At 39.7% G+C, this 12,875-nt stretch overlaps 1 protein-coding gene and 1 non-coding gene across 2 annotated transcripts in view; one reads left to right on the top strand and one right to left on the bottom strand.

The window, feature by feature from the left end:
* Nucleotides 1-4,376: 4,376 nt before the first annotated feature.
* SCN7A (sodium voltage-gated channel alpha subunit 7) overlaps nucleotides 4,377-12,875 on the top strand; it is a 97,121-nt gene continuing 88,622 nt past the window's right edge. Inside the window, exon 1 of the mRNA XM_066346662.1 lies at nucleotides 4,377-4,495. Within this exon, the coding sequence (XP_066202759.1) occupies nucleotides 4,420-4,495 (76 nt within the window). The 5' untranslated portion in view covers nucleotides 4,377-4,419. The remainder of the gene's footprint in view (nucleotides 4,496-12,875) is intronic.
* On the bottom strand, nucleotides 11,945-12,020 carry TRNAV-GAC (transfer RNA valine (anticodon GAC)). Its single transcript has one exon. It is a non-coding gene; the product is annotated as a tRNA-Val (tRNA).

The raw sequence follows: 12,875 nt of genomic DNA, 5'->3' as shown, positions 1-12,875 counted from the left end.
GCACAGCTTGGTATTCATTCCTTTAACAAATTTACTGGGTACCTACTGTGTTACAATCTCTGGTCCAAACACTTCCCCATAAGTAGGGGGTAAAAAAGTTCCTGGTGCCATGTACCATATATTCAAATGGAAACAGCCAGAATATAAACAAATAAGCAACTGATATTTAGCATAAGCACTCACTTGCTAGCTATGACAAGAATCAAAGAGTAAGTGTGGAAGTTAATAGGTGAGGTTAAGTGAAGAAAAAGGTCATCCATTAGGGAGGAAAGCAAAACCTAGGTTCTGGGATGCTTCATCCAAATCGTTATTAGCATTCAAAAGGATGAGAAATTTTTTAATGGTCATAGTAAGAATTCAAATGAAAGAGAAGATTGTTAATCAGAAAATAAATCCTTAATAAAAATATCCATGAAATATTGCTCTAGTGAAAGAAGGAAAGGGTGATATAAATAGAGGTCATATCTTCGTCTTGAATTGTTTGTATTTTGGGATAATTGTTTATTTGTCATTTTTAACACAAGGTTTTATCAACAGTAAATATAGTGATGTGGAGTGGAAAAAAACACCAGGCCCACCCACACTCCTGACACTGAATCTTTAACATTAGAATGAACAGCCCTCACTTAAGCAGACTGCAAGAAAACTAATCCCCCCAAGAGCTTATTTAGTTCAATTCTAATGTGATAGAACAGGTTTCTTTTGACAAGGTAGAACATGTAGGTCTATCTTCCACCTTCTGAACACAGACTTAGAAAACAGCATAGAACAAGGGATTATAAAGGTTTTAAGGCAGAAGGGTGGAAAACAAATTGCATCTGACCCCTCCCACCACACACCACATCCCGCCCATCTCACCCACTACTGAGCAAATCAAAAGAATTTCATCAGCTCATTATTAGGAGCACAATAATTGCTAAAATTAATCAGATCCAACCTAGCAACATTACCAAACAGTGGTGGCAAAATAACTTGCGCTGGCACAAAAACAAAAATGATGTCCAACTCAGAAGATACATCCAGTATCATTGGTTTTACTTCTATTTGCCTCTTGTTTCTATTAATATTATTGCTCTGAAAAATGTCTTGAGATTAGTTGCCTGTTGTTGGGCAGATAAAATATATTATGCTCACTTTGTTAAAGATGGAGCTACCTACGTGGAAGCCCATTGCCCAGGTGATATTAATGTGTGTTGGGGGCAGGCTGTGGGCAGGCAGGAGGATCCTTGTAGCCTGGGGCTTGGTTTTAGGACTCAGCCTTTCCCACTCTTTTTGATGTGGGGTGACGCAATCCCATTATGCCTCAGATAAGTGACTTTGTATCAGAGACTTCCTTATTTGTATATTGGATTAAAGGTTTTTATTTCTACACTATAAAATGGGGGCAAACAGATAGCTTGCTCTCTGTCGGTTTCTGAGATTAGGGCTAGAGAGGAGAGCAGAGAAAGGCCACGTGGAAGAGGAGGGGAAAAGCAATCAAGATGGTGGAGTGCTGAGTGAGAAGCCAGTTTGTGCAGAGTTTGTGCAGGGAGAAGGAAGGAGATGGGGAACAGAGGTGAATAAGTCTGTTGAGCTAGAAACCTTTGATTCTAGGAATCTCGGAAAAGTCAGTAGCTTTGTGAACACTGAATGAATGGGTTTTGGAGCCCAGTGTGTGTTTTTACTTGCCCGCTGAGTGCAAGCTAGGATTAAAGATGATGGTTCACCAGTTCTTGGCTCCATTGTTTCATTACCGCCTGTCGGGAACCTAACGTGAACCTGCATGTGAATGGCCACGATGGTGTCTACTGGCTTTACACCTGTTCATTACACATTATACAGAGCTGTACAGTAATCTTCCCTTATCTATGGTTATACATTCCAAGACCCCCAGTAGATGACTTTAAACCACAGATATTATTGAACCCTGTATATACCATATTTTTCTTATACAAGCAAACATATGTAAATTTTTAATTTTTACATTAGGCATAGTAATAGATTAACAAAAATAAGTAATACAATTGAACAATTATAATAATATACTGTAATAAAGTTATGTGAATGTAGTCTCTCTACCCACTCAAGATATTTTATTGTAGTGTACTCACTTTTCTTGCAATGATGTGAGACGATAAAATACAAAAATTATTCCTGAATCTGTGTAACCATACATTACTTTCAGTAAATGGTTTGGTATCACTTGTTCCAGGGTATCCCTTGCTCAAGTCTTCAGATAAACTCAGTATTTTTGGCATTACACATTGCCCTCAATCAGAACAAGTTCCTATTCATGTCCTCCACTCATGAATTTAATGCCTTTCTCATTTTAACTAAGCACGTATTACACACTGTGACCACAATCTATGCAGTTTGAGGTTCAACAGCAAAGCTAGCACACATTTTTTTTTCTTCTTTACAATTTCATGGGTAGAAAATTTGTTCTTACTATAAATATTAGCGACCTCAGCATATGATATTTGTTCCCTATTAAGTAGAGAATTTTCACCTTTTCACTCACAAGTATATGGTTTGTCTTTGGAGTATACAAATTGCCAGCATAACTACTCTTGTGCTTTGGAGCCATTATTAAGTAAGATAGTGTTAGGGGAATGCAAGTCTTGCAATACCATGACAATTGTTCTGCTAAGCAAGATGGCTACTAAGCAATTAACAGTGGAGAAGCCTATACAGTATGGATACACTGGGCAAAGAGAGGATTCACATCTTGTGAGACAGAGAGGGACTCTCGAGATTTCCTCACACTACTCAGAATGGCATGCAATTTAAAACTAAAAAATTGTCTTTTTTCTGGAATTTTTCATGTAATATTTTCAGATTGTATTTGACCAAAAGTAAGTAAAACCACAGAATTAGAAACCACAGGTAAGGGGGTCTGCTCTGCTTCTCTTTATTGATGTCAGATATCTTTTTTCAGCTATCAAATATTTAATATTATTAAGTTAAGTTTATATTATGTTTAAATGTTAAAGATGCACAGAATTTGACTGAGTGAGAGGGATGTATAAGTCAGATTGCTCCAAGGAAAAGTTATATGGACTAGAAAATTCACTTGTATTGTCACCACAAATATGGGGAAGAGAAGCTGGTAATGCATATATTGTCTATTAAAAAGAAATCAAGTGCATATTTGATATTACAGAATAATTATTTTAGTTATGTAATGGTCTTGGGTTATATTTTTTAAAGGACTATCCAGAGACATATGCTGTTGCATTTTTGGATAAAAAATATGATGTCTGAACTCCTTTTAAGTTAACTTAAGGTGGAAAGGAGGGTATAAATAAAATAAGATTGTCTATATGTTCACAATAGTTGAGGCTGGGTACATAAGAGTTTATTATACTTTCTTTGCATTATTGTATATGTTTCAACATTTTTATAACAAATGTATAATTTAAACAAACAAAATATACTCAACAGACCCTTTCTCACAATTACAGATGGAACATGTTTTCCCTAAGCTGGTTTGCACATAACCAGTATTAGCTCACTTCCACTTTACTCTTCTGTTCTATAACTTGCAATATAAAGTTTAAATCTCATATGAATATACATGATTTCCCTCTTCCTCATTTTTATTATATTTTCTTGCTGTGTTGCAGAAATCTTTCTTTTTATTTTTTTAAAGGAAACTTTACCCATTTCAAACATATTGGAATTATAGAATTAAAGTTCTATAGCAATGTTTTTTAAATGCTGGTCCAAGGACCAGAATGCCAGAAATTTCATGCCGGTTTGCTAGAGTTAGGCACCTTGAAGTTGCATGAAGATTATGGACCTAATGGTTTAAGCAAATTCTGCCTTTAGTGGCCCCCAAAAGAATTCTCCAATTTTCACCAGTCCCCAATTGTAAAACGGTTGAAAACTACTGTTCTATGGTGTGGCAAAATTTTTCAAAACCCCTTTGGAAAAGAAGGTTCAACAGTTCTTCTCTTCAACGTCAAATTTTTGGTTGTCCATCAGTTTCCAAAAATTATCAAAATGCATAATTTTCCCTCTGACCCTTTTTTTTTTCAAATCCCGAAAGCCGGAAAAAAAAATCTAGAGTGAGGAGGTCGCAGCTCTAGCCCATTCTTTCCCACATACACCTACACGCACGTACACGCACTCACACCACCTTGTCTAGAGCTGAATGCTGCAGGCTCCAGTGGGGCAGCTAAGCGACGGGAGAGAGCAAGCAACTGGAGGTAACCTGTTTGCTGCCTTCCTCTCTTACTCTTCCCCTCCTCTTTCTCAACATCTTTCCCTTACCCTCCCACCCGTACCTTAACTGCGTCCCTGCTCTAATTCGCCTCTCCATTTCCTCACGCCCACGTCTTCTCCCCGCTCCACCTCCCACAGATCCTGCTCCTCTCGCCCCCTCCCGTTCCAAGACAGCTGGTGGACAAGACACAGCAGCTGCTGCGGTTCTTAAGGATGCAGATGCTGCCGCTGGTTTCGGTCAACATCACCCCGCCCACGCCTGGGGCTGGAGTCCCATACGGGCCAGGAGGTGAGGGAGTGGTGGGGGTGGGGAAGGAAGTGTGGTAAGGTTGAAAAAGGGGAGGGAGAAGTGGGAAGGGCACAAGAACAGCTTTCAGGCGGCGGCCCGCCTCCACTGCGCATCTGGCGAGAAGGGGTTCTCTGGGTCACTGGCTGGGCGGCCGCCCCAGTGACAGGTTTCTAGCTGGTAAATCAGTGGGGCTATTTATTACCGAGACGTCGTAGTCTGGGTGGCATCAGCTGGTGAGGGCAGATGCCAACCTGACAAAACCTTCTAAGCAATCAGAGCCCGGGAAACCAGAGAGATCAGAAAGAGAACCCCAGGAGGAGAAAAGGGCTCCAAGGAGGCCAGAAGCTAGTGGAGCCCGTTCGCACAGCAGCAAGTAAGTGTCTTTTTCTTGCTGTGGGTGCCCAGTCCCGGGACTGTGATAGCCGCCATCTGCTGCCAGTCTCTGCCACCCAACCCCCACCTGCCCCACCCCATACACACCCCTAGGTCCCCAGCAGGAGATTAAGATTCTGGATACAAATTAAGAAAGCTACTTTCAGGAGCAGCAGTGGCTGTGGTTCTTGGCTCTGCGCAGTGTGTGTCTCAGTTTTCTCATCCCACCAGGTAAGCTTCTGAAAGGAAGATGCCCTGTTAGTGTAACATTTCTAGAAACCCTTTATGTCAAAGATTTTTAGGTCACATGACACAATAATGGAAGAGAAGGAATAAAACCTTATGCAGGATGGAGTATACTTGTCTTAAAAAAAATCTCATCTCTTATTTTAAGTAATTTAGTGATTTCAAGATTGATACTCTTCATGTAAGAATTGACAGTGCAAAATGAGAAGCATAGCTGTAATGAGAAATGGTGTGCCCAGTTTAAACCACTAGGCATTTTGGTATTGTTTGAATCAACAGGTTTTGGGTCCCTTTTTTTTTTTTTTTCCTCTCTCTCATCGTTTAGCTGTGTAAAATGCATACGTTCTGATAATATTCATTGTGACTCCGGTTATATGTTGCCTCCAGTGTTTAGGATATCCATCAAAGCAGGACAAACAGTGAATACAAGTGGAATGACACAGTGAGGGGCTCCCTGTTTTAATGGAAATGATGGAGGCAAATTTGGATATTGGTTAGAAAAATTTCTTGAAATGGCAAATGGTTTGCCTTTTTTTTTCTGTGGTTTCTGTGGTTATACCTGGCTATTGTTCAGGAAAACAGCTTATAGCAAAATAGACGGAAGCTGGTCCCTATAATAAACAGAGTCCTGGATAGCGTACCTCCTATAAGAAGCCCTGATTAAAACTACAAGTCAAGAAATTAAGGCCTATAAGGAGTAATTAGCTAGTATACATAATTATATATTAGCTAATCAATGATGAGTTGAAGTTCAATGAAGAAGACTTTGAGATTGAGAATAGTAAAACTTGATTTTCATTTTTCTGAAAATAAAGCAAATATTTAACTTTTGATTACACTTTATTTTTCTTATTTGTAAAGCACACATCAAAAACATACATATCCTGGTAAAGACTAAATACAGAGATTACATGAAGGGTTTTGTGAAGGTAATGTCCTGTGTTACTGTTGCTTGCATAAAGAATTGTTCAATGTTTTTATCCATTTCATTATTCTAGCTCTCATTTTAGGTCAAGTTCAGTATATGAATAAAAGGGGCTTTGACAGTCCTCACTAGAATGCGCTAGAGGAAGTGAAATTTAAATGTAGGTCATTATCTCTTGCTACCTGTACAGTTTTAAGTATATCCTAACCTGTGAGCCTCCATCGTTGCAAAATTGTGTGCTTTATCTAACTAACATTTCATATTTAAATAACTTTGAATGCTCTCAAAGTATGCTTTACCTCTCTCTATTTGTAGTTTTAAATTTTGTTTTAGGTATGTGATATTTCCTTGGGATAAAATCATAAAATATTGGATATTGTTGAATATATTTTGGTCTATTAATTAATATAGGGAAAATCAAAGTTTAGGCATAAATACTTGACTTTTGACTGCTGGGATTCGTTAAAATCCTTCACACTGGAAATGAAAACAACAGTATTTTGCTCAATACTTTCCTAAGGAAGAAGTATCCTACTACACCTCAGCCCTAGATCTCATTATGACAGTATCTGTACCGTCAGTGACCCATAATCTTATCTCTGCCACCATAGACTCTTTATTGAAACTATGGTCGGGGCATATGAATAAAAAGGACATTCTTGATTTCTGGGAGCCTGGTCTCAATATTTTCACTATCCAATATCAACCTGAGTCAGTTGTGAGAGACGTGTAAACCCTCCCCTCCCCGACGAGCTATCAACAATGCACAGTCACCCACCCTCCTGTGTCACTAGCTTGTACAGATAGATCAAATTTTCCCCTAAATTGGTCCCCTTCTCTCCTATTAATTGGTGTGAGCTAAAAAAAAAAGAAAAACCCTGGTAAACAAGGTCTCATCTATAGAGCACTGAAAGAGTGAACCTTTAAGGCTAAAGATAAAGTCCCATCTGATGGCTTCTAGGGATGTTTTTCAGCTGGTCCATGTCTCTTGGCCTGGCTGGGGTTATGATTTCCAAGTATTTGTTCAAACATTGTTATTTATAAGCCAGGCTTATTCTGGTTTCCCTTCATGTATGCAGGGACTTCAGTTTGTCTGGCCAACTGATTTTTTTCGGATACATAGTATTTCTGACTGAATGGACTTGGCCTGTTGCTGGCTGAGGATAACCTGCTCTGTGGGGCCAGCCAACAGCCCAACTGACAGTATTAACATGAGACAAGAGCTTGATGGAGCTATGGCCTTGCCCAGGGAAATTCTGTTTCTAAATGCCTGAAATAGGTGAAAGCATTTGGTTTTAAACTAAAATATCAGAGGATGTTAAATTGGGGGCATAGTCCTTGTTTGAATATATGGTATTAAATGGAATATTTCTTCCTTTCTGCTTCAGATGCTAGAGTAAAGCTCCCACTCTACCAGCCTCTCACTCTCCTAGTTCTTCCAGAAGCTGCATGGTCTCAGTGCCTCATTACAGACTATAACTTTGGCTTTGGTTCATATCTAGTTTTTCCTTAATATGTTTTAAGGCTCCTCTGTAGTTTTTCTCAAATTTAAGAAGTGGATTCATTTCTATGTGTTTGGTTCCTCATTTGAGAAGCTAGAGTAGTTTCAGGAAGTGGGAGTAGATCCTGGAAAAGCAGACCAACTCTTTGAGAGTGTTCAGGAGTAAAGGGAACAACCAGCTTGAGGAGGCTTCAGGGTTCCAGTGAATATGCCTTTCTGGAATTAAAAAAAAACATTGTGATCCACAGATCCAGTGGCACCTAAAACCCTAAGTCAGAAGGTCTCAAGCTTGCTGATGAGTATAGAAGTAAGACGCATAACAGGCTCTTCTTTGTATTAATCTAGCAGGGGAAACAATGCATTCTTCCCTCTTGAGCTCTTATATGGTCTCTGGCCAGATTTTTTTTTGTCAAGGGTCTAACTAACTAGGGTCACAGAACAGTTAGTTCTGGAAAGATTCTGGCCTTTCCCCAACATGCTTGTTTTTGTGGGCTGGACAGACACAGCTTGGAAATTGTCATATTAATGGAAACAAGGGATCCTGCTAGTGAACCATGAGGTTGCCATAGAGAAGCTCAAGAGGACACACTTAAAACCAAGGCAGCTTTTCTTCATGTTCCTGGAACCTCTTCCTGTCTTCATTGCCTCACCAGTCATAATAGTTCACCTTGTGAGACTGCATTCCCCGCAGAGACTCACTTGTCCAGCACCCTCTCAAGACATTGCAACCTCCACTGAGCTTTCCTTGGGTTCATTCTTGTATGTGAATTTGAGACTGGGTGCTGAGACTCTGTCATATGACCCTGTGATCCCGATTTCTTCTCTACAGTATAAGCTCTACCATGTTCAATGTGTGTGATCTGTACTCCTCCTCCCTGGAAAGAAGACATTTGCAAAGACCTCAGTTCCTGATGATTTCAATAAACCATCTCTTGAATCTAAGTTTACCAGATTTTGAGGGGGGTTCAGTTCTCAAAAGAGATCTTTCTATTTGGGGAAAGATGGGACCTGTTCCTCTGAACTTTTGCTGATGCTCTTTTGTATACAAAACTGTTTTCTTAGTTTTTGAATCCAGGAGACTGCCTGAACTAATATTCTTAAGAAATATAAAGAAGACAAAGTGGCCACGCGTCTTTATGTTTTTGAGCAAGTTATTTATAATTATCTTCTGCAAGATGAGATATTCTAGAAATGTGTTGGCTGAAATTGTCAGGGTGAGGAAGCTGGGGCCAGAATTAAGTGGGTTAAGTGGGTATGTTGAAGCCAAAATGAACTGACTTGGGAGCAGAAACAGCTGCAGGCAGAATGCAGGTCCAGAGACAAAGGAGAAAAAGTCAATTAAGGCAGGCGAGATAAACTGTTACAGAAGGAATTAAAGATTGGGAGTCAGACAATGTAAATTAAACAGGAAGTAAGCAGTTCAAGTAGAAAAATAATCCCAAAGCAGAAAACCAAGTATGTTGAAATCAAGGGGAACAGACAGCTGCAAAATTCCAGGCAGATGGATGCCATTTTGGTCAAGCTGTCCTTTATTCCCAGGCCATCATGTGCATGCATTCCATTTCTGGATTTCAGTAATTCAGATGTAGTAAATTATATTCAAGTAGTACAGAAATATTAACCAGACATATCTTATTTTTCATGATTACTAAATAGTGTCTCATGATAACAACCTAATAATCTTTATGATATTATCTCCTAAGTGTGGACACTTTGATTGTTTCCAGTCTTTGAAATTAAAAGCCTAACTTCTCTGTAAACATGACTTCTCAAATTTCACCAAGAATATTCATAGGGTAGTTTAATTTGGGGGCCAAAGAGTAAATGAAACTATTACCAAACAGTCTATCAGATAAAAATGCCCTTATTGACACTCTCACCTGAAAACTGTGTGAAGATGCCCATTTTTTTCATATCCCAGGCAGTCAAAGGTCATATCCACTAAGAAGAGTCTCAGTTATATTTCTAAAGCTATACTGCTAAAGTTGTTGATTATTTTCATCTTATCCATATCTTTCAGAATGTTTCATTTACCTCTCATCATGTTTTTCTGCTTCTTAAAAAACAATGATAGTATTTTGTATTCTTCATAAGGAAAAAGGCAATGGATCTCATATCATTTGAGTTCTAAACCCTAGAGAGAAAAAAAGATGCTAACTCTAAGGGAGATGACTCTGCATCAGAGAATTTAGTTGTGAGTCATCACAGAATGTGGGAAAGATGAAATATAAGCCATAGTATTCCTAGGAAGTATAGTCAAGTAGCCCCCCAAACCAAAAATGTTGATCTCAATTGGTCTCTTCACTAAACCCGGTGTGATTTCTACATTCTCAATGATATAGATTCCATTTACTGATCACATTAGCTGTCTCCTTCACTTGTGTACGCAATACCTTTGAGTCTCAAGTTTACTTGTTTATCAGCATTGTCATTATGGCATTACCTTTTTGTAGTACAATTATCTGAACTTTCACTGGTACAGTAGGCTTGATGCATTGTCCTTGCTGGTAGAAAGCATAATTGTTTCAAAATAGTTTGTAAAGTGTGAGAAGTCATTTTACCTTTTCTTTCCTATTCCATGTTAGAGTGCAATTGGCATTTGGAATACCGTTCTTATCCTATGGATCCATTGTCCTGGTTTTTGTTACTTTGTTTGTTTGTTTTGGGGGGATGCTTAATTTTTCCTAATTTACATTATGTTGCACTATGGCTCACACCCTGTAAGCTACCCTAAATCTTTTGGTTAATTAATTGGGAGTTTACATGATTATATATCATCCGGTGTGAAATGAAACATTTTATAATTCTTTTTGACAAAGCTTATCTAGCATTTGTTTTTCATCCCTAGGGTCAAATCCAGCTTCGCAGAAAGCATAGAGTTTGATTATTTAGATGTTGTAGTTTCATTCCCTAAGATGAGAAAAATTAAAAGTGAGGAGGCTGTGACTTCCCTAAGTAGTCACTCCCTACATGTGGAGAATCTGTCTTCATAATCTGACTGCATTACTGGCAGGCTGGTCTCTGGGAATCAAACTGAGACAGGAAAAGAAATAGGGAGTGGGAGGAGAGCGGAAAAACACTGACTCCTGACATCCCCTTTCTTGGCTGTCCTTTATTGTCTCTCAGAAGATACAGCTGCAATTGTTGATATAGCATGCTATGAACCCTCCTCTTTCCTGGGAACTAAGCTACACAGAGGCCAAGCATTGGTGCACTGATTGGGTGGCCATGTTATTCATCCTCCAACTCAGGATGTTTTTGAAAAGGAAGGAGAATGCCATTAATCATTAGTTCTTAACAACAGCGTAAACTCAAACTATCTCCCGAACCCATGACTTCTAATCACACCAGTTAAATATGAGATTGAGTGTGTTAGAAACAGAGGAAAGAGTGGAAGGAAAAAGAGGATTGTTATCTCTGAGAGAACAACAGGAAAAGGTGGATGTCCCAGTAGCATTTCTTTGATTTCAAACTTTAGAGCTCTTCTGCACCAGGATCTCTGTAGCAGAATGGTAGTATCTGGTAAGGTCATTGTTAAGCAAGCCCCCAGAGAATGAGGAAATTCTCAAGCTACAGTAGAGAATGTACCAAAGAGGTGAAAAGAACGTGGATCTTCTGGAGCAGTGATGTTCTAAAGCAGGTATTTGCCTCAGCAATTCCAGCATGTGATTCATCTCTCATACTTAGGGTATCAGACGAGAAAAAACAATTAAAGAAAATATAACAGTGTCTCTACTTGCTTTTTAAAGGTGGTAGGATAAAGCTTGGCTATTATCCAAAGGAATATTTCTGTCTAACAGGCTGCATTACATTCATCTCAAGGGGCCTCAGCCCAACATATTCTAAAATTGTTTGGGTTGGGCTGCTTGCTTCTAGATTTTCAATATTAACACCAGGGGATTTCTAATAGGTAGTCAAGGGCTGGAATAATTCAAATCAGCTGCAATGAGAGGATTTTCTTTCCCTACAACTCAATGACAAGGTTTGGACCAGGGGCCATCAGTCTCTCACCTTTGTCCTTTGAAATGCCCCCAGGTTTGTGAAGTGCAGATTGGACACTATGACACTTTGTCAGCCTTCCAGAGTCTGATATATTGTTGAAGATTTTGTTTGTTTGTTTATTTATTTATTTATTTTTGTATTTTTCTGAAGTTGGAAACGGGGATAGACAGACAGACTCCCCCATGTGCCCAACCAGGATCCACCCGGCACGCCCACCAGGGGGTGATGCTCTGCCTCTGTCTCGACCAGAGCCACTCTAGCGCCTGGGGCAGAGGCCAAGGAGCCATCCTCAATGCCCGGGCCATCTTTGCTCCAATGGAGCCTTGGCTGCGGGAGGGGAAGAGAGAGACAGAGAGGAAGGAGAGGGGGAGGGGTGGAGAAACAGATGGGTGCTTCTCCTGTGTGCCCTGGCCGGGATTCGAACCCGGGACTTCTGCACGTCAGGCTGATGCTCTACCACTGAGCCAACCAGCCAGGGCCTATTGTTGAAGATTTTGTACATATCTCAAGCTAACCCAGAGCCAGACTAGGTGCTAGAAGATTATAGTTTGCCTTGTATGAAAACTGGTTCAGAACTCTTTCATTTGGTCACAGATTTAGTGCATGGTTTGTGAATCTGTGAGTTTATCTCCACTACTCAGAAGCTGGGCAACAGTGAAGGTTAAGAGAAATTCAAGAGTCTTGCTGCAGATTACGAATATGCTCAGGGAGGTCAGCTGGTTGTGAATGGTCTTCAAGACCTCAAGTTAAGTTCCAGTTATGGATTTTATTGAACAGAAATTGAGATCAAGTCTTGCATCTTCGAAGAGCCAGTTTTATCAAGGGCTTCAGGATTGAAGACAAGTTGTAGAATCTGGTAGAATGACAAAACTTCCATGCAATCCATTGGGAAGTGACAAATGTTACTTTTTTTTCACTTGTTGATCCCTGATGTGGCTTCTGGCCAGGAATTTTTGGTCAAGGATCTGATATACTGGGTTCACCAGAAATACAATTCTAGGAAGATCTTGGCTCCTCTACAGCTTGTTTGCTTTGTTGGAGTAACAAGGGGTAATTCAAAACCCTAGAGGCCAATTTTCCAAAGAGGAGGTCTGAGGAACATCTGGAGAAACGAGACATTGAGTGGTTTAGAATCTGGAGATAGATCACTTTCCCAGACTCACTGGTAAGGAACAAAACCCTTTATTGCCCTGGAAGATTCAAGTACAAATATTTAAGGCAGAATCAGCTTTACTTTTGTGTCCCTAGTAGCCTTTCTTTCTACCGTCTTTATCACTGTCAGGGTGGCATTTGTTAGTGAGTCAGGAGATCCTCTTTGGGATTTTATCCCCAGT

Source organism: Saccopteryx leptura, chromosome 7, assembly GCF_036850995.1.
Source record: "Saccopteryx leptura isolate mSacLep1 chromosome 7, mSacLep1_pri_phased_curated, whole genome shotgun sequence".
NCBI lineage: Eukaryota > Metazoa > Chordata > Mammalia > Chiroptera > Emballonuridae > Saccopteryx > Saccopteryx leptura.
The sequence above is the reverse complement of the archived record's forward strand: the minus strand, read 5'-3'. Positions and strand labels throughout refer to the sequence as shown.